Consider the following 21,215-nt stretch of genomic DNA (forward strand, 5'->3'; position numbering starts at 1 on the left):
CGATGTTGGGTATGCCAAGAACATTTTCAGTATTTCCTGTTGGAATATTTAAGTACTTGTTATGAGTCTTGTCCCACATTGGTTAAACAAGTCTTGTATCAAGTTATCTCTTAATATAAATAATGAATCTTTGTGTTAGGGTTAATTAACACCCTATACACTTTTTATTCTCCCAAACAACATGGTATTAGAGCGAAACCGTAATCCTAACCCTTGCCCTAGCCAACCCCCACAATAGCCGCAACCTCTAATGCTACCCACCACTTCCGCCACCCACCCACCCACCACCTGCCGCCGCCGTAATTAGTTCTCACATCATAAAAGCCAACCAAAAACCTCCCAATCTGGTTCGAAATCCGCACTGGTGCAAACTCGTAGCCACCCAACCCTCTCAACTACAAACCGACCTTCGCCATCACGAAACCCATCTAAATCGAGTTGAAAAACACTCGATTTTCACTTGCCGCACCCTGACTAGGGCTTGAAACCCACTGAATCTGCTCAGAATCTACTGCCCAGTACTCGACTCCCCCTGACTATACTCGAAATCAACTGTATAGTGCTCGAACCCTATAGAATCTGCCCGGAATCTACTGCACAGTGCTCGACTCCTACAGCATATGCTCGAAATCACATCCAGGGCATTGGCGATTTTGGTTTGATAGTCACCCATTACTTTCTCATCCTCCATGTAGACTGATGCAGTGGCGGCTCTAGGAATTTGTAATAGGGTGTTCAGAAATTATCTTAACTCTACTAGCTGGTGTATTGATGTATTGATCAATGATATACGTGCAAAACCTCGTAAATTAGTATGAACAGTGTGGACAAAAAAACGTGTATCCTCTATTTTATAACAATTAACTACGAGGCAAAATGAGAACTTAAAAATATACACTACATTATTTAACAAAAATTTAAACTTTTTTAAAGTTGTTGTATTGCATAGTAGACAGTATTGGGGCCGACCTTTTCGAAAATATGTTGTTCATTTGGATGACACGATGAGATTTTCTATCGTAGCCTTAAAATCTAAGGAATATCATTTAAGTTAACAGGGTTTTGCACTGTAGTTGAATTTTTTAAAACTTTGTCTGCAATTCTACAGGCTAACTAGACAAAAAATACAAATGCAAAATTTACACATTTAAATCATCGACAGTGGAGATGGATAGAGAATGCAAAGCATAATACTTAAACCACTAGATTCTTCTTTCTCTTTATTTTTTTTATAATGTTTTCCATTAGGATTGTGAGCTTTGTTTGAGATAATGTGTTACGTGTTTAAGTATGAATTGCCTGGATTGATAGGCTGTAATCGGATTGTGATTGAGTGTTCAATGGGTTGTTGGATGTTCAATTATTTTTGGATTAGATGTTCAAGATTATTAGAATTGAGTGTTCAAAACCAGACTAATCCATAATTTTTACATATATTCTAAGGGGAAAAAAATGTTTAGGGTGTTCTTGTGACCATAGAATGGTACATGTACAGCCGCCAGTGGACTGATGTGATTTCTCTCTTATGCCGCTGCTCCACCTTTTTTTTTTTTTTTTGGTTGTGTTTCCAACGACTGGTGCTATGCTAGCCTTGGTTGGTGGAGGTGTTCTTGATCATCTTCCGTATAGCTATTGCTGTTAGCTGGGTTCTTTTCTCGTATAGTTGCTGTTTTCAGTTGATTGGAGCAATGACCAGTTGATCGTTATTTGCTTTGTTGGGTTCTTACTGTTTGGTTTCTTCGGTTCTTTATCTCGGGTGCTCAAGAGGATTATTGGTCGGCTGTCAATTGCTCATGTTGTTCTCGATGCTATCGGATGCTGTTTATTTGGGTAGTCATCTTGTCTTGAAAGTTGATGATGTTTACTGCTTGGAGATCTATTTCGTTGCTTATTAGTCGTTCGGTGGTTTGTAGTTGGTCGTTAGATTCATAGTTGGCAGAATCGTACGATTCACAATTCGTATCGTACGATTCGATACGATTCGGTGGGTAATCGATACGAATAGGCTGTCGAATCGAAAATAGCTGAGAATCGTAAGTGAATCGGTGATTTACGATTCGTATCGTACGATTCGATACGATTCGGTGGGTAATCGATACAAATAGGTTGCCGAATCAGAAATAGCTGAGAATCGTAAGTGAAATTTCCGAAATTCATTTTTTACTCTTGTTTTGCTTCTTTTGTTGTTTGAAAAGGGTTCAAATATTTTTTTAAGGTCTAGTATTGTTATATGTTATCTTTTGTCTATGTTATATGGATAGATAATAAGAAAAAGAGATTTATTACGAGAGTGAATCAAAAATGAGGAAGATAAATGGAATATAACAACCCTATAGACCTTCTAAGGGTTTGTTTTGTACTTATAACTCTTTCGTACAAAAAGAACCATAAGTAGGCTTTACGAATCATCATCTCTTGGTAGTTGCAATAGAAGCAACTTACCTAATATTCCACGTTATTATCAAATCATCATTAGAAGAAAGTATTTATTGATTTAGGCCTAAGTCTTTCATTTTTAGTATATATTGTTGTTAACCTAATCAATAAGCATAGGTTTCTATGCATTATAGAAGTCATGACTGAATCAGAGCGATTCACGATTCGATTCGATTCACGATTCGAAAAATGACCATTTCGATTCTCGATTCGATTCACGATTTGACAACTATGGTTAGATTGGTGGGTTGATTTGTGGTTGGTTATTTATTGGTCGGTAGTTGGTGGCATATTGGTTGATTGATCTGTTGGTTGCCTCTCACTACACGGTGATATGTTTGGAATGGAATCTGACTCTGCTTCTACTTCCGCTGTCTATGGTGTTTTTGGTTCATCATTCAGCCGTGGCTGTGATACTGGGTATCGTGGCGATGTCTTTGGTCATATTTTTGGTGGTCGTGATTTTGGTCATGGTGGTTATGGATTTAGTAGTGGGGGTCGCATGTCAGGGGGAGGTGGCCATAGTCGAGGTCGTGGTTCCAAACTGTGCACATATTGTGGGGGCACAAATCATACAATGGAGTATTGTTATGCTCTTCATGGTCGGCCTTCTACTCCCCAGGTTACTCACTCTACTGATGCCATGGTGACTATTTCCGTGGAGGAGTACTAACATCTTGTGTCATTTCAGACAGGTTCTTCCATTGCTATGCTATTTCAGACAAGTTCCTCTGATGCTTGTACATCTTCTTTTGCTTCTACTCACTGGGTTATAGATTCTGGTGCATCTATCTTATGACTGGTAATCCTTCTCTTCTTTCTGGTTGTCAATCTGTTGATAAACCATGTCGTGTTACCTTAGCCGATGGTTCTACCACTGCTGTTACTGGTTTGGGTTCTATTTCTGTTACTTCCTTCTATCTTACCTTGGACTCCGTACTGCAAGTTCTTCGTTTTCTATTAAATCGTATGTCTGTTAGTAAACTTACCAAGTCTTTGAATTGCTCTGTCACGTTTTCCCCTCATGGTTGTGTGTTTCAGGATCTTAAGACAGGGAGGAAGATTGGTGGCGGTACTGAACGTGGTGGCTTGTATTATTTTAGCTCTATTGCTCTTCAATCATCTGCGTCCCCATATCAACATCATTGTCGTCTAGGTCATCCATCACTTTAAAACCTTAAAAGGCCAGTGCCTTCATGTAGCCGTGTGGATGCTTTGCCTTGTGAAGTTTGTGAGTATAGTAAACATCATAGAGTGTCCTTTCATCATAGGATTGAGAGTCATGTGTCCCGTCCTTTTCACTTAGTTCACTCAGATATTTGGGGTCCAATGCGTGTTCCTAATATTTTGGGCTTTCAGTATTATGTTATCTTTGTCGATGATTACTCTCGTGTCATATATCTTTATCTCATGAAAGAGCGGTCAGAGTTGTCTTCTTTTTTTAAGTAATTTTATATGGAAATCAAAACTCAGTTTGATACTTGCATTCATATATTTCGTTCTGACAATGTCGGTTAATATTTTCATAATTCTCTTTCTAAGTTTTTTGATAATCATGGTATAATCCACCAATCTTCTTGCGCACGAACTCCACAACAAAATGGAGTTGCCAAACGCAAGATTAGGCATTTATCAGAAGTTATGCGTGCACTGTTATTTCAAATGCACGTTCCTAAGTCTTACTGGAGTTATGTTGTTCTTACAGCATGTTACTTGATCAATCGTATGCCATCTAGCATCCTAGGCAGTCAGATACCCCATACAATTTTATTTCCTGGTCGCCCTCTCCACTCCTTACCCCTACGAGTGTTCGCGTGCACCTGCTATGTTCATGCAATCATGCTCTTGATCCTGACCGGGACAAACTTGATCCTCAGTCAATTCGGTGTATTTTCCTGGGATACTCGCGCACTCAGAAAGGGTATAAGTGTTACTCACCATCTCTACGTCGTCATTTTGTTTGTGCTAATGTCACATTTAATGAGTCATTACCTTTTTACTCAGGTCACCATACTCTAGTTGATCTTCCTGAGACTGAGTCTGTGCTTCCTGTTTGTGCACCATCTGTGCCACCCTTGCAGGTGTATGTTCATTAGCAGAAATTATTACCAACCCCACCAGTACCAGCCACCATGCCTCCTTCGTCCCAAGATCCGGTTGCACCTCCACCTCTATCATCACCTGGTCTTCCTATAGCTCTTCGCAAAGATATTTAATCTTGCACTTCTCACCTTATTGATCGGTTTGTTTTCTATGCTCACTTGTCTCCATCTCTTCGTGCTTTTACTACTTCTGTTTCATCTATTTTTGTTCCTAACACTGTTCAGGAGGCCTCATCTGTTTCTGAGTGGCGGACAGCTATGGAGGCTGAGATGTCTGCTCTCCATGTCAATGGCAGGGCATTGGTTCCTCTTTCGCCAGGAAAGTCTACTGTTGGTTGTCGGTGGGTCTTTACTGTCAAATATTATCCTGATGGGTCTGTTAAGCGTTACAAAGCTTGTCTTGTTGCTATGGGATATATTTAAACTTAAGGTGTTGATTATGCTTAGATTTTTTCTCCAGTTGCCAAGCTTGGTTCTGTCTGCCTTCTTATCTCCCTTGCAGCCAATCTTGGTTGGCCTTTATTCCAGTTGGATGTTAAAAATGCCTTTCTCCATGGGGATCTCAAGGAGAAAGTTTATATGGAGCAACCACCTGGGTTTGTTGCTCAGGGGGAGCGTAATCAGGTATGTCATCTTCGCAAAGCACTATATGGTCTTAAGCAGTCTTCTCGGGCCTGGTATGGCAAGTTCAGTGATGCAGTTTTGAAATTTGGGATGAGTAGCTGTCAGTCTGATCATTCCGTTTTCTTTCACATCTGACCGAGGGAAAATATTATTGATTGTTTACATGAATGATCAAAAAGGTATTAATGAGTTAAAGGCATTTCTGGAGAGTCAGTTTCATACCAAAGATCTGGGAAGGTTGCAATATTTTTTGGGTATTGAGGTTGCACGATCTAAAGATGGCATTAGTTTATTGCAGAGAAAATATGTGCTAGATATTCTAGATGAGATTGGTTTATTGGGGTCAAAGCCTGTATGGATCCTAATGTCAAACTGTGCGTTGATCAGAGGGAGCTGCTTTCTAGCCCTGACCAATATTGTCACTTGGTTGGTGAATTGAACTATCTTAGTATTACACGTCCAGATATCTCGCTCGCAGTTAGTATTATGAGTCAGTTTATGTCTGCTCTTCGTCTTCCACATTGGGAGGCTGTTCTTAGAATTGTTAAGTATCTCAAGGTTCATCCAGGACGTGGTTTGGTTTATCGAGCTAATAGTCACTTACGTATTGAGGCTTTTACTGACTCTGATTGGGCAGGAGGACCTTCTGACAAGAGATCCACTATAGGATATTGTGCTTTTCTCGGTGGAAACCTTGTCAACTGGAAAAGTAAGAAACAAACAGTGGTTGCACGGTCTAGTGCAGAGGCAGAGTATAGAGCCATGGCCCACACAACATGTGAGATTGTATGGGTGCGATCTTTTATTGAGGAGATAGGATTTAGTGTGCAATTGCCAATGAATTTGTATTGTGATAATCAGGCAGCAATTCACATTGCATCCAATCCAGTATTTCATGAGAGGACTAAGCATATTGAAGTTGATTGTCATCTGGTGCATGAGAAGTTAGTTGGTGGTGTGATAGCTACTCTCTTTGTGTCTACAAGTGCTCAGTTGGCTGACATGTTTACTAAGTCATTGTGCAAGCCCCGGTTAGAGTTGTTATGTAACAAACTGGGACTTTGTGATATATATTTTCCAGCTTGAGGGGGAGTGTTGGAATGCTTGAGTAGTTGTTATGAGTCTCGTCCCACATTGGTTAAGTAAGCCTTGTATCAAGTTATCTCTTAATATAAATAATGAATCTTTGTGTTAGGGTTAATTAACACCCTATAAACTTTTTATTCTCCCAAACAACATTTCCAATATTTTCCTTTGTTCCACATCCAGTTAGTGGCAGTCATTTACCACTTTCAGTGAAAGTTAGAAGCATCCAAACATGTGATCACATAGCTTTACCCACATACAACAAACTTACAAAATGTAATTGGGTTAGGGCAAATTATCTTCTAAAAAGAGCATAAATATCAAACCGTGTCATTGTTGTAAATATATAAGATTATCCCATATATCAAAGGCAACTTGCCTCAGATAGAACACAACTAGCTTCACCAAGAAATTCTTGATCGTTCAACTTCAACAACTGCAACATACCAAAATAATAAACAGGCTTCAAACAATTTGTGAATACAAGCGGAAAAGGGGAAAAGGAAAATGAAAGCAAAAAGAACTGCAAAACACTCTGCACTTATTCTAGGTCTATACAGAAGGGAATGGAAAGCAAGATAAAAATAAAATCATTGTTGCAGTAAAAAAAAGAAGTGATCTTAAGTTATGCTCTTAAAAGTATGCGATTTGGTCCTAGGTATAGTACAAACTGAAACACTTTTAATTTCTGAGTGAAGTTAACGATTGCAGTGTTCGCAAGCTTGTGAATCAGATGTTTACAAAATGAAAGGAACTCTCATATGCTTGCTTCTAGTAAATATTAATTGAGAAAAGCAAACTAAATCCATATATGCTATTCGGAATTGTTGGGAGAAGAAACAAAGAAATAAAAAGGAGAGAGAAAAGGTATCAAAACACGAGTGTATCTTATTGCTAAGGTCAAGCAATGATTAAGTATCATTGACATTATTCCAAACCAATAAAACATTTACCATTTGGCCTTAGCTCAATAGTTCTAATTACCTGAAAAACAGTAAACGAGGCTTATAACTGTGATGTTAAGAATCAAACATCGACGTTATTCTTTTTTAATGAACATCATGCAGCGCATCTACAATCGTCTCATGTTTTCTTTTGGTTTGGCAGCTGTGGAAAACTATATAATAACTGTCCATAATCAACTTTGACATTGTTCTTCTGTAGGAATTTCATCTAGCGAGTCTGGACTCATTTTGTAGGAGCCTTAGGGGTAGTGAGAAAATTATCTTTAGTTTGTACACATTCCACGCATAAAAAACTACAAGAATTAAACAGCTCCTATTTTTCTAATATAGCGCACAAGTATTAGTTTTCTTTGACAGACAAAGTTAATCAAAAGCACCCACAGGCAGTGGAAGCACAATGGTATCTAACAGAGCTGGTCCTAAGGGTAAGCCCATGAAGCAACCGCTTTGGGCCCCCCAATTTTCGGCCAATACCAATGTTAGCGGTCCACATACGTAGGTAAGGCTTAAGTATGAACTGTAATTAAGCCTCATTTGAACTAAAAGAGGTAATCTGTGTTTTGGCACTGATCTACTTCTCTTACCTTTTCATCCTCATGAAAATCTCAAGGTTTGATTCCCCTTGATTGGATCAGGACCTTATTGAAAGAATCAAAGGGGAACCCTCGTAAACTCTACGAAGCTTTATGTAGAAACTGACCTTTTTCTTTAATGGTATGATTTGGTTCTATACTAAGTTGTTATTTAATCTTAAGAATCCCCATGTTATGCTCCATTGCAAAGTTGTAGGTTTTTGTTTCTAAACTTTTCCGGAAAATTGAAAGTTTCAAGGGAATTCATAAGAGGGAAGACATACAAGATAGTGATTCGTTTTAAGTCTAATAGACTTTGGGTTTTGTGTTTTTCTTTTCTTGTTATATGTTGGACTTTGTCAATATTTCTTCTTCTAGGTTTTAGTTTTCTGGGGGAGTTAAAGATTTGTCCTCACCACCCACAAGATGTAGGTTTCCATCCGGCTGTTTTTAGCCCATTATATTTTCATCCTCTTTATTTTTTAATGCCAGTAGTGCCCCTCTATATAAAACCGTACGTATATATGTTTATCTATATGTATGTATATATAACTCCTCTCGTCCCCTGATCAAACTGCAATTAGTCCCCCGTTTGTTTCTCATTCCCATCCCGAGATTGTCGTCCGAGATTCCCATCCAGAGAATCGTAGTCCTGTAACGGACTCCATTCCATTTGAAATTTTGGCTCCCTATTTTCCTAAATCCCTAAACGGCGACAAATCCATAGCAGTCTGGCCGTCCTCCATTGTTGCGAAATCTATTTAATCTAATGGTCGTATGCAGTCCCCCATTCAAACCAAATGAGGGTTTATCCGGAAGATCCCAAAAAGCCACAAATCGATCCAGTCATATTTTGCTGAAGCAATCGACGGAGGAGGGGAAGAAATCGAGATGGCCAGATTTCGTAAGTCGTTCCATCAAAAGCACCTCAATTTTTTTGCATCATTGTTTGGTTTTGCCAAACAGAGCAAGATTACGCGTATTCGTAATGGACGAGTATTCATTGATTTTTGAAGTTTCATGTTTCGTAATATGTCAAGTTCATATCTCTTTCTTGTTTTTCCCGAAGATATGCCATGACTATGAAGATGATCTGTTGAGAGTTTATTTGCATGTATTAAAAATGTCATCTTTTTATGGAATGGTTGGTCGTTTTTTTGTTGGCCTTGTTTTCATGGATTAGATGTTTGGAGTAGAAGAAACATGGGAAAATTCATATGGCGATGGTCATGTTTTTTTGTCGACAGCCATGTGGTGATGGTCATTTTTTTTTTGGACAAAATTGGTCATGTTTTGTTGGAATTATGTCATCTTTGTATGGAATGGTTGGTCGTTTTATTGTTGGCCTTGTTTTCATGGATTAGATGTTTGGAGTAGAAGAAACATGGGGAATTTCATATGGTGATGGTCACGTTTTTTTTGTTGACAGCCATGGTCATGAGTTTGGTGATGGTCATATTTTTTGGTTGACAAAATTGGTCAAGTTTTGTTGGAATTACGTGTCTTTGTACTGAATAGGCCTGGTTTTCGTGGATTAGATGTTTTGAGTAGAAGAAACATGGAAAAATTCATATGGTGTATCTTGTAAGAACAGGATACATTGGGTGAATTGTTTACTCAACCTACCCACTTGACACACTGGGTCGTAAAAACGGGATATCTAATAGGTATATTTATTTGTTGGTTTCAGCCTCAACTGCGGTGTTATTGTTTGCTATATCATTCGGCAATACTATCAAAACGAACCCATTTTGAAGACGCTACCAAAGGATGCGGTCCGATATAGTTAAAGCATTCATTAGTGGTGAACATAATCCGTGGACACTAGAAGCAATCTGAAGAAGCTGAGCACCGGATGTTGGTGGTGTAGAATGTCCCCACAGGATGATGCTACCAGTCTTCAGCCTATGCCTTTGAGGACAAGTTTAGGGATAATACTACATATGTTACTAGTTTTTAGAACTAAGTAGAACTTTTTCTGGGTTATATATGTTTTGGCAATTGTGATACTGACTAGCCAAGTAGAATCAGTTTGGTGGATAATTCCTTATTTTGCATGTACCAAGTTGGTGTTTCAATTAACTTTCGGATGGATAATTCGCAACTGGTATTATATGATTCCAAAATCATGTCTTCATGATTGTGTCTTGTATGCCTACGTCTTTTTTTTAATATGCCATGAAATGGTAAGAACATATAAACATAGTTCATGGTTAATGATACGAATAATTTACCATGAAAATAAAACGCCATGCAACATGATTCGGTGAACAGTTATGCATGTAAAAGGGGGCATCTTCTGCAAATGATTATGATTGGGCGTGATATACCATTAATCGACCATGATGGGATGAAAAATTATGCATGCAGATGGTGAGCATCCTCTACAACTAATTAGAGTTTTTAAATATTCATAGACATATCTTGTTACAAGGAAAATGATGGATGGAGAATTACGATGATCGATGGAAGGAACTAAAATGCCAAAGTTCAAATGTTTGTGGGAGGACTAAACTCCATCCTGGGGACCTTATATATCCGTTCGGAAACAAAACTTCGTCCATAGTCGATGGTAACAGAAATCAGTGGGATTTGGTGATCTTCACATTCGAAATTTCGAATTTTGAAATCCTCCTAATATTTGTTCAGTTAATTGCAGGACTGTGATGGCTGATTTGAATCCAATGCCTTTAATTTAGGAAATAATTGGGATTTGAAATTCTCCTACTATTACTCACGGATTTGCAAGACTTCCCGGATCCCTTACGTTATGTATGTACACACACACACACACACACACACAAGTCCATATATGTTATACATATTCATATACGTTGTATATCCAACTAGAGGGGTAGTAAGGATATTTCACACATCGAAAGGATGGAAACATAACGGTTTAAAATGATCGGGATGAATACTTACATGAGATGAGAGAGGAGGATGAATATTTAAAAACTCCTAGTTTTCTTTTCAACCTTTATTTTATCTTCCGTCCCAAAAAACGCATAGGTGCCTAAAGCTTAGAAATTCGCTTTGGGCCCCTAAAAACAATGTGCCGGCCTTGGTATCTAAGCCACAGGGACACCACTACATGACATCTAATATGCACTAAACACACATTAGCATTGATTTCAATGTCACTTTCCATAATATGTAGGAAAAATACCACCTGGAATTTAACTGAATTGAAAATTGATTACAATTGATGAATCTTGCAAGCAAAAACCATACCATACCTTCACAGGTAAATTGTGGTAGCTTGTATCAACATCATACACATGAAAGCTGCAAAACCAAGAAGCGTCCATGTTTGAGAGAATTGTTAATCTAATAAGCATTTGGAGCTATCAAATGCATTAGAACAAGATTAATGTTAGTAAATAGCTTCAATAAAAAAAAAGCATACATCAAGGGCTGAACAATCTCAAACTGATAAGCAACATTAATTTTCTCAATCCATGCAGGATCCAAACAGTTCATGATCACTTCTGTGCGACCAAGTTCCTCCAGAGATCCATCTCTTTTCTTAGCATAAATTACTGCCATCGGATCACTCTGCAATCAAATACGGATAGTACTTCAGTTTAAGCCATTTAAGAACAAGCATCATAATACTTTGACATCTCAAGGCGTACATTACTGACCCAAGGGGCTATCCACTCTAATCTGGCATTTGAGTAATCAGAATTGCTCTCAATGCAGGTGAGCACTTCAAATAAATGGCTTAATTGTTAACTGTAACTCAAAACACTAATTCTTAAGTTGCAGCCTACTTCCCCACTTCTATTGAGAGCCAAGAATGGCTTGGTCACACATGCAGAGTGTGCCCCATAATACAAAGGAAAGCACCTATCAGTGCTAACTGCTAACTGCCAAGCACGACACACTAAGGCCCACCCTTGTGCTTGTGACATGCTATCATCACGTCGTTCTTTGCATGTAGAATTTTCAGCTTAGCTAAGTCGTACCAAATAATATAAACACACACACACACACACACACACAAAAACACACACATGTAATACACTTATTGAACACTTATTGATCTCTTGTTTTTCTCATGGGTACATGCTATCCCAAATATATTGAGTTCCTCATACTTGAGCACTTCAAAACTCTAGGATGATTTCATGAACTCTAGAGAGTGAAAAGGGGGAAATACTGAAATACAAAGTTTTAAACAACATGTCAACAAATTGTATAACTAGGGTGAGCCAATTTGATTATTTAATTCACGTTTCAGTTTAGAATGCTACGTGCCATGTTCAATATGTTAGGTATGGTTTAAGGTCTATGACTCTATGGCCCCAAGGGCAAAGAAGCATTTACATATGGTAAACAGGCACTTCATGCATAAACTCTATTAGAAGTGTTTATTAGAGAGAGTGGGTTTGTCCACATCGTCTATCTTATGTCTGTGTAACTCTCCAGAGTAATGTAAATAAAAGGTATATGTGTAAGGTTCATTAACACCCTATACACTTTTCCTCATCTCTAATATCATGGTATCAAAGCTAAACCTTAACCCTAATCCTAAACCACTACAATCCTAATACATCACCGATTACTGTTCATCGTCGTTATATTCACCGATTACTGTTAATCGTTGTTACTGTTCATCGCACACTGTTCACCATTGTCACTGTTTGTTAGTACTGTTCATCATTGTTATTGTTCATTGTTGGCACTGTTCATCACTGTTCCAGCGATGCACTGACACGCATCACCAGGCCCTATTTTATCGTCTTTGCAATTTCCGTTGCTGTTTCTCTTGTTCTGGTAATTATTTTCTATGTTCTTGTTAAGTATCTCTGGCATGTGGTGTGCTGGTGGTTGTGAAGACTCTGTTATGTTGGGGTTGTTAATATTGGGTACCTATCCAGTATGGTGACCAGTTCAATGTTACTATATTAGTTGATTTTGTTGATTAGTAGTTATTGATATTCTGCTTGGTTGGTATTGCTTTGGTTGCGTACTGGTTATTTGCTAGTTATTGGTTGTTGCCCCTCCATTGTTCGGTAGAATGTCTGAGAAGGATTCTAATTCTAGTACTGTTTCTAGCTCTAGTTCTACTCTTGTTGGTAGCTTATCGAGTGGTTCTTGGTCTCGCGAGAGGCGCCCTATTACCTCCACACCATTAAATGGGGGCAATTATGTTCTTTGGGCTAAGGTATTGAGGTGTATTATATGGGTCAGTCTGAGCACTCTTATTTGACTGATGAGCCTCCTGCTACTGATGGACCCACATATATTCGTTCAGAGTTATGGAATAGTATGACGGAACAGATTGCTAGTACGCTGATGTTCTATGATACAACTAGAGAGGTGTGGACACAGGCAAAGGAGTTGTATTCAGGTGTCGCCAATCTCCGTCGCACATATGATCTTCATTAGTCTTTCTTTAATATATCTCAGGGTGATGATTCTTTTAAGGATTATTATGCTAAGTTTCGGCGCATTTGTAATGAATTGGATATATGTGAGCCACTTACTGCTGATATTCAAGTTATATGGTGCCAGAGTGAACGCATGAGGGTTACTCATTTTTTATCCGGTGCATCATCCACTTTTGGCCCTATGGGTAATCAAATTTTGGGGAATCGTGACTTACCTCCTCTCAGTGAGGTATTCAGTCGTCTCCGGCAGTCATCGTATATTTCTGCACCGACTTCTGGTCGTTCTGCTTTGTCTTCTGCTATTTTTGACAGCTCTGTTCTCTCTGTCAGCCATGGTCGCGGTCGCAATCGTGATTCCGGGTTTAGTAGTCGTGGCCGCGATTATGGGGTGAGTGGTCGTGGCTTTGGCGGCCGTGATTCTGGGTTTTGAGGTCGTGGTCGTGACTCTGGAGGCCGTAGTTTTGGTCGTGGTCGTGGCTTTGGTGGCCGTGACTTTGGTTTTGATAATCGTGGGGGTCTCATATCAGGGGGAGATGGCCGCGGTCGCAGCCGTGATTCAAAATTTTGGATTCATTGTTGGGGAACAAATCATACAGTGGAGTTCTGTTATACTCTTCCCGACTTTCCCCAGGCTCATCAAGCGGCTATCTCTTAGGATACTAAACAGTTTACTCAATCCTTTGCCGATAGTGTGGCTATTTCAGCTGAGGAGTACCAACGTTTTTTGTCATTTCAGGCTGTGACAGGATCTTTTACTGCTACGCTCGCTCAAACCGGTTCATCCGTTGCTTGTGTTACCTCCTCTTCTTCCTCTCATTAGGTTATTGACTAACTGGTACAGCTACTTTCTTTGATCAACAGCCGGTCGATAGAACATCTAATGTTACCTTGGCTGATGGCTCTACCACTGTTGTTACTGGTTTCGGTTTGGTTCCTGTCACTTTCTCTTTTACTTTGTCATCTGTTTTACATGTTTCTCGTTTTTCGTTATATTTTATGTCTGTGAGCCGCCTTACAAAATCTTTAAATTGTTCTGTCACATTTCTTCCTCATGGCTGTGTTTTTCAGGGTCTCAAAACGGGGAGGAAGATTGTGGGGGCATTAAGCGAGGTGGCCTATATTACTTAACTGTTCCTCAGCCTGCAGCTCTTCAGACATCAAAGTCTCCATACCAATAGCACTGTCGTCGTCTTGGTCATCCCTCCCTTCAGAGTTTGAAGCACCTTGTGCCCTCCTATCGTTCCATTAATAAGTTGGTTTGTGAGGTCTGTGAGTTTAGAAAACACCGCAGAGTCACTTTTTTACCTAGGATTAAGCGTCGTGCGTCGCGTTCTTTTCAGTTAGTTCATTCAGACATTTGGGGGCCTATTCCCAGTGTTTCTGATTTTCAATATTATGTTATTTTTGTGGATGACTTTTCTCGTCTTACATATCTTTATCTAATGAAAGAGCGGTCTGAATTGAAATATGTTTTTAAAACTTTTTACATGGAAGTCAAAAATCAGTTTGATACTTGTGATATTTCGTTTCGATAATGCCCGTGAATATTTTCACCATCTTCTTTCTCAGTTTTTCGATAATCATGGCATTATTCACCAATCGTCGTGCTCTCGGACTCCACAACAAAATGGAGTTGCTGAGTGCAAGATTCGGCACTTGTATGAGGTTATGCGTGCCTTATTATTTCAAATGCAGGTTCCTGAGTCATATTGGAGTGATGCCGTTCTCACTGCATGTTATCTAATCAACTGCATGCCCACTACAGTCTTAGGTGGTCAGGTTCCCCATACGATCTTATTTCCCAGTCAGCCTCTCCACTCTTTACCCCTTCGGGTTTTTTGGTGCACCTGTTATGTTCATGCTCTTGATCTTGATAGGAGTAAACTTGATCCTCGATTTTTTAGGTGTATCTTTCTGGGATACTCACACAGCTAAAAAGGCTATCGATGTTACTCTCCTACTTTGCGTCGTCACTTTGTCTGTGTTGATGTCACGTTCAATGAGTCATTGCCATATTACTTAGACCCTGTTACTACCAATGATCTTCTTACACTCGAGTCTGTGTTACCTATGATTGTTCCTACTGGCACTGTTCCACCCCAACCTTTGCAGGTATATGTTCGTCGTTTTCTAGCATCTGCACCACCTCCGCCTCTAGCACAAACCCCGCCTCAGGCACCACCTCCGCCTACAGAACTATTCCAGTCTGCTGATCTCTTTGTGCCCACGCCTCCGTCTTCTCCCCCGTCGCCGGATCCACCTGCTCCTCGATATCCGACTAGTGAGAATCGTCGTCCACCGGTAAAATATGGTTTTTCTAATCTCTCGAGCATTTCTCATCCTATTTCTCAGTTTATCTCTTATACTCATCTCTCGCCATCCCTTCGTGCTTTTACTAATACTATTTCCTCCGTTTTTGTCCCTAAAACTGTTATTATCTCGATTTGAGTGGCGAACAACTATGGCGGATGAAATGTCTGCTCTTCATACTAATGGCACATGGGAGTTGGTTACTCTTCCTGCTGGGAACTACTGTTGGCTGTCGTTGGGTTTATACTATCAAATACCTTCCTGATGGCATTGTTGAGCGTCACAAAGCTCGTCTGGTTGCTAAATGCTACACCCAGACTTATGGTGTTGATTATTTCGAAACATTCTTTCCTGTTGCCAAGCTTGGCTTTGTGCGGATTCTTATTTCTCTTGCCGCCGCTCTTGGTTGGCCGTTGTATCAGCTTGATGTCAAAAATGCCTTTCTCCATGGCGATCTCTAGGAGGAAGTCTATATGGAGCAACCACCTGGGTTTGTTGCTCAGGGGGAGCATCATAAGGTATGTCTTCTTCACAAGGCACTTTATGGACTTAAGCAATCTCCTCGAGCGTGGTTTGGCAAGTTTAGTGAGGCTATTTGAGGTTTGGCATGCGTCAAAGTCAATCAGATCATTTTGTATTTTCTCTTATGTCAGCTCAAGGGAAAGTATTGCTCGTTGTCTATGTAGATGACATTATTACTAGAGATGATCAGAAAGGGATTGATGAGTTGAAACAGTTCTTACATAGTGAGTTTCACACTACAGACTTAGGTAAGCTACAATATTTCTTGGGTATTAAGGTAGCAAGGTCCAAGGATGGGATTAGTTTGTCCCAGAGGAAATATGTGTTGGATATTCTAGAGGATGCAGGTTTGCTGGGAGCCAAACCTGTGAAGACTCCGATGGATCCTAATGTCAAACTTTGCGTTGATCAGGGGGAGGAATTTCCTCATCCAGACCAATATCTTCGCTTGGTTGCTAAGTTGAATTATCTTACCAATATACCTCCTGATATCTCGTTTGCTATTAGTATGATGAGTCAGTTTATGTCTGCTCCTCGTCTTCCACATTGAGAAGCTTGTATTCGTATTGTGAAGTATCTTAAGGCTCATCTTGGACATGGCTTATTTTACCATTCCACTGGTCATTTGCATGTTGAGGTGTTTACTGATGCAGATTGGGCAGGGTCACCTTCTGACAGACGTTCAACAACTGGTTATTGTACTTTTGTTGGTGGCAACTTAGTTACCTAGAAAAGTAAGAAGCAAACTGTTGTTGCAATCTAGTGCAGAAGCAGAGTATCGTGCCATGGCACATACTACATGTGAGGTTGTTTGGCTGAGATCATTTCTTGAGGAGCTGGGATTTCGGGTGCAGTTACCCATTCCTATGTATTGTGACAATCAAGCGGTAATACATATCGCTTCGAACCTTATGTTTCATGAGAGAACCAAACATATTGAGGTAGATTGTCATATCGTTCGAGAGAAGGTTGATGGTGGTGTGTTGGCTATGCCTTTTGTGTCCATAGGTCCTCAGATAGTAGATGTTTTTACCAAATCACTGTTTAAACCTCGTCTAGAATTTTTATGTAACAAGCTGGGATTTTGTAATATCTATTCTCTAGCTTGAGGGGGAGTGTTAGAAGTGTTTATTAGAGAGAGTGGGTTTGTCCCACATCATCTATCTTATGTATGTGTTACTCTGCAGAGTAATATAAATAAAAGGTATGTGTAAGGGTTCATTAACACCCTATATACTTTTCCTCATCTCTAATATCTCCTTGACTAACAACTAGGAAGCACAGGAAGTTTTCAACAGCTATGAGCAACTGTATTTATTTCTCCCGCAGTTCACTAACAGGATTTTAATTTCCTAAGAAGCTTTTATTTGTTTAAACAACCTGTTTGTACCTTCTACAAGTTAACTACAAGCATGCCAAGTGGTCACTAAATATCAAAGAGAAGAAGCAATACACTATCGTCAAGTGGTCCTTAGCATTAAGATAGGGGCAAATAATATCAGCCACAAACATGTGCATGTCTGATAAGATAAATAGATGTGGCCCCAGGCATCAAAAAAGATAAACCTAGAATGAGATTACAAGCACAAAAGAAAATACTTTCTTTGACCAAATTGCTTCTCCTTCGGAATGTCCCAAATTATAAGTCTTCTTCAAAAAGTCAAAAAGTACAAAAATTTTAGTTTTCCAAAAGTATCCTTACTCTATGTTTTTGGGTTGTTTCGTATATAATCAATCATTTACCCACAAAAAAAAAAATTTACGGGTTACACTGAGTACCTACCGGACACAATAGGAAAGAAGATAAATTATAGATTTTACTTGATAGGTTACCTTGGAGATGATATCACGATCAAGTAACTTTGAAGCTGTCAAAGATAACTGCAATCCAAAATTGAAACAGGTCATCACATACCACACGATGTAATAAAAAAGATAGATTCTACAAAAGAAGACAAAAGCAGATGGCAGCACAAGTGCCTTGAACAAATTATAATGTGATATCTTATCCCAAACCGAAAAAATGAAGGGAAAACAAAACACCCTATTAGTGCACTTTAGTCCAATGACTCTTCTTAGTGTACTGTTTATGTATGGTTGTTTATAACCCCACTCCCACTTGGCAAAAAGAATGACTCCAAATCATTGTTGCACGTCGAATATTGTGTCTCAACTGATATAAAATTTGGGACCCATTGCCACCACCCAGTTTATATTTGTGTATTCGGAGAATTTAAGGTTTACTGCTAGTAACAACCTTGTTAGTTGTCAGAACCGGCTATCAACAGAAAGAATCAGAATATTACAAAAAAGTTCCTTGTATGCTGACCACCTCATGTTATATGTCACTTTCAAAGTACGGAAACCTTAAAGGTCAAATATCAGTGATTGAATAGTAGAAGTGCAGAACACAAAGAATCATCCAAATAAAATGTATGACTTCAATGGACCTTAGAATAAAATCCAGATAGGTAGCAGAGAGTAAGGAATCTTATGTGGTGGGCTCTAATGGGACCAAGATGTATCTTGCTTTAGCCATGCTGGCTACAACTCAAGAATCTAAAATCATTAGCCAGTCACTTTTTACTGATTTGTTTGACAGACTTCAAGTTTGAAACGGATAGCTTTGTCTTATAGTGGTTAGAAGTACACAGTGACCGTGTGTACAATGGAAAAATTATTTTGTGGTCTTTTGGTGCCCCAAGACTACTGAATAATTACTCATGTACCACAACGATAATATTTCTCGGTTTCATTCAGGGAGCATTGCTAGGTTGGGCTACCTTTCATCAGTTGTATTAGGCTAAATCATGCAGATAAGTGGTGGCTATGCTGTCAACCTCCTTAGAAAACAGGAAAACAAAAAAATCCCTATTGTAAAGTTGACTCATAAAAACCCCTATTGTAAAAATTCCATCGCACGATCAACCAAAATTGCAGCTCAGTATTAGCATAAAAAACTATTGGACTCATCAGAAACACTAGGTTATCACTTTTGGATTTCATGCTTTCAGTAAGTTTCAAAATATTATGGTCCCCCTCGGACTAAGATAATCAGTTAACTCCCCTGTCCAGTGAAAAACAGATTAATTGACGTTTTCCAGTCTACTATACTTCTTTAACATTTGATAAAAACTCATCGTGGCGTCAATTGCCAGGATACAATCTGTGGTAATTGATTCTTTTCTCAAGTGGCTAATAAGCAAAGGTTCCAAAGACTTCCTTAGAGAACGACATCAAAATTTGTAATCCCTTGGCAAATAAAAAAAATGCTTAAGTCAAAGGCTCTGTATGAGCTTTTCTCCAACAAGATGATGAAACAGAAAAGTAAATCATAGTTTACATCCTCAACTAACGTGGCATCCAGAATGCACCATTCCGTCATAGTTTACATCCTCAACTAATGTGGCATCCAGAATGCACCATTCCCTCACCCCAGACAACCATATATGGGTTAGTTTCCAGTAGCACTGTGAGCTATGATGTTATTAATTCACCTCACACTTCATTGATTAACCTCTTGTTTTATCTTGCAAAGAAGCTTGGTACTAATAGTGAAAAAGAATTATCAATACCCTGGGGAGGTGATATTGTTTATAAAATACCCTCAAATTGATCATGGCATTTTATCCAAAGATAAAAATAATCCTCAAAATCCCAATCAAACATTGTACAAGTGCTAGCTTTGAATTATCTGCTTTTCGTAATTTCTTGTTTAGCTTGTCTCCGTAATCTTTGAAATTAATCATTCGTCTCGATAAGAGAAATTAGAAAAACTTGTAAAATATATAGATCCAAATTGAAAAAAGTTCAGGTAGAACAAGACAAAAAATACATCCCTTTCAAACTTTTTCCGTCTTTAGCAAATTATTTTTTTCGCTTCTAGTCATAATTTTTATCTCGCCGAGACAAAGGCCAATCCAAAAAGTTTGAAGTGAATTAAAAAAAAAAAACTCCGAAAACAAACAGGGCTGAAGTTGACAGTGACACAATGTACGTCAAAAGGACGATAGCAGTTAGGGTTTCTGTTGTCCAATTCAAATTGATATGTATACAATAAATGCACACATATATCCGGCGGGGGGGGGGGGGGGAACTTTATTATGTGATGATAAACCTCAATTTGGGTAAAGAGAGCTTCAATTCCTTTGGTTCGATAGAAGAATTCAACGGCGTCGTTGTGCCCCGCCCCACCACCACCACCGGGGGCAATGCTCCTCTGCTGCTGGGCCCCTCCCACTGCCTCTTGTCCTCCCCTCACGTCTGAACAACACGCCCCCATATCTCTCTCTCTCTCTCTCTCTCTCTCTCTCTCCCTGAAAAGAATTGACGAAGACGGGACAACAAAATCGAAATCTTGATGAAAAACGAATAATCTGACAACTCTAAGAATAGGAGAAAGCGGGTTTTGATTCAAAAAAACACTTTGCTAAAAATGATTCCAATGAGTTTCTAAGCTGTCTCTCTCTCCTTGGATATATATATAGGAAAATAGGGATGAGGATAGAAATAGGAATAGGAATAAAGAATAGTAAACCTAGACCTGGAGGGAATGTGTTTGAATTGAAAAACAAGTATACCCTACTCCATTCAATACAAGAAGGAGGAATTCTGTGGGAAATTATCCAACGACTGCTAATGGGTTCCTTCTTAAAATATATAAAAAATAAAAGAGTAAAAAATACATTTTATTTGAAAATACTGTAGGTGGAAGTCTTGGAGTTGGAGTCTTGTTTACCTTATTAGGTGGCCCACTAATTTTTTTTTTAAAGCTTTTTGTGTTTTGTCTTTATTTTACAGTAATTTTTTCTTTTTGTATTTGTTAGTTTTCTCGAAAATAAAAGGTTTCTGGTGAATACTTTTTGGTTTAGTTGTTCAACTGATCAACTGTACGGTGGGGGAAGTAGGAAAATATTCAATCCGCCCCATTCTTTTGTCCCTCATTCTATTTCAACCGGATAAAAAACTAATTATAATTTTTAATTGGTAATACTATTTATGGCCCTGTTCGGCTAAATAAGTCAACTGGTTTTTTTTTTTGTCTTTATTCAAATTTTTTCGTATTTGTTAATTTTTTGTTAATTTGGGAATTATTGCATTGTCATGACAAGAGGAATTTAAAAAGTAAAAAAAAATACAATCGAAACCTATTTTTTTTTAATAAAGATAAAAAAATAAGTCAATAAATCAATTTTTTCG

At 38.8% G+C, this 21,215-nt stretch overlaps 1 protein-coding gene and 1 long non-coding RNA gene across 2 annotated transcripts in view; one reads left to right on the plus strand and one right to left on the minus strand.

The window, feature by feature from the left end:
• LOC131327391 (protein BONZAI 3-like) overlaps positions 1-20,631 on the minus strand; it is a 33,450-nt gene extending 12,819 nt beyond the window's left edge. The window contains exons 1-5 of the mRNA XM_058360528.1: positions 20,134-20,631; positions 17,850-17,897; positions 11,195-11,343; positions 11,025-11,073; positions 6,628-6,684 (exon numbers count right to left, since the gene is read on the minus strand). Of these exons, the coding sequence (XP_058216511.1) occupies positions 6,628-6,684; positions 11,025-11,073; positions 11,195-11,343; positions 17,850-17,897; positions 20,134-20,298 (468 nt within the window). The 5' untranslated portion in view covers positions 20,299-20,631. The remainder of the gene's footprint in view (positions 1-6,627; positions 6,685-11,024; positions 11,074-11,194; positions 11,344-17,849; positions 17,898-20,133) is intronic.
• LOC131327393 (uncharacterized) lies at positions 8,340-9,867 on the plus strand. The gene is made up of 2 exons (XR_009200290.1): positions 8,340-8,689; positions 9,476-9,867. It is a non-coding gene; the product is annotated as an uncharacterized LOC131327393 (long non-coding RNA).
• Positions 20,632-21,215: the final 584 nt, after the last annotated feature.

This window comes from Rhododendron vialii, chromosome 5a (genome assembly GCF_030253575.1).
Source record: "Rhododendron vialii isolate Sample 1 chromosome 5a, ASM3025357v1".
Lineage (NCBI taxonomy): Eukaryota > Viridiplantae > Streptophyta > Magnoliopsida > Ericales > Ericaceae > Rhododendron > Rhododendron vialii.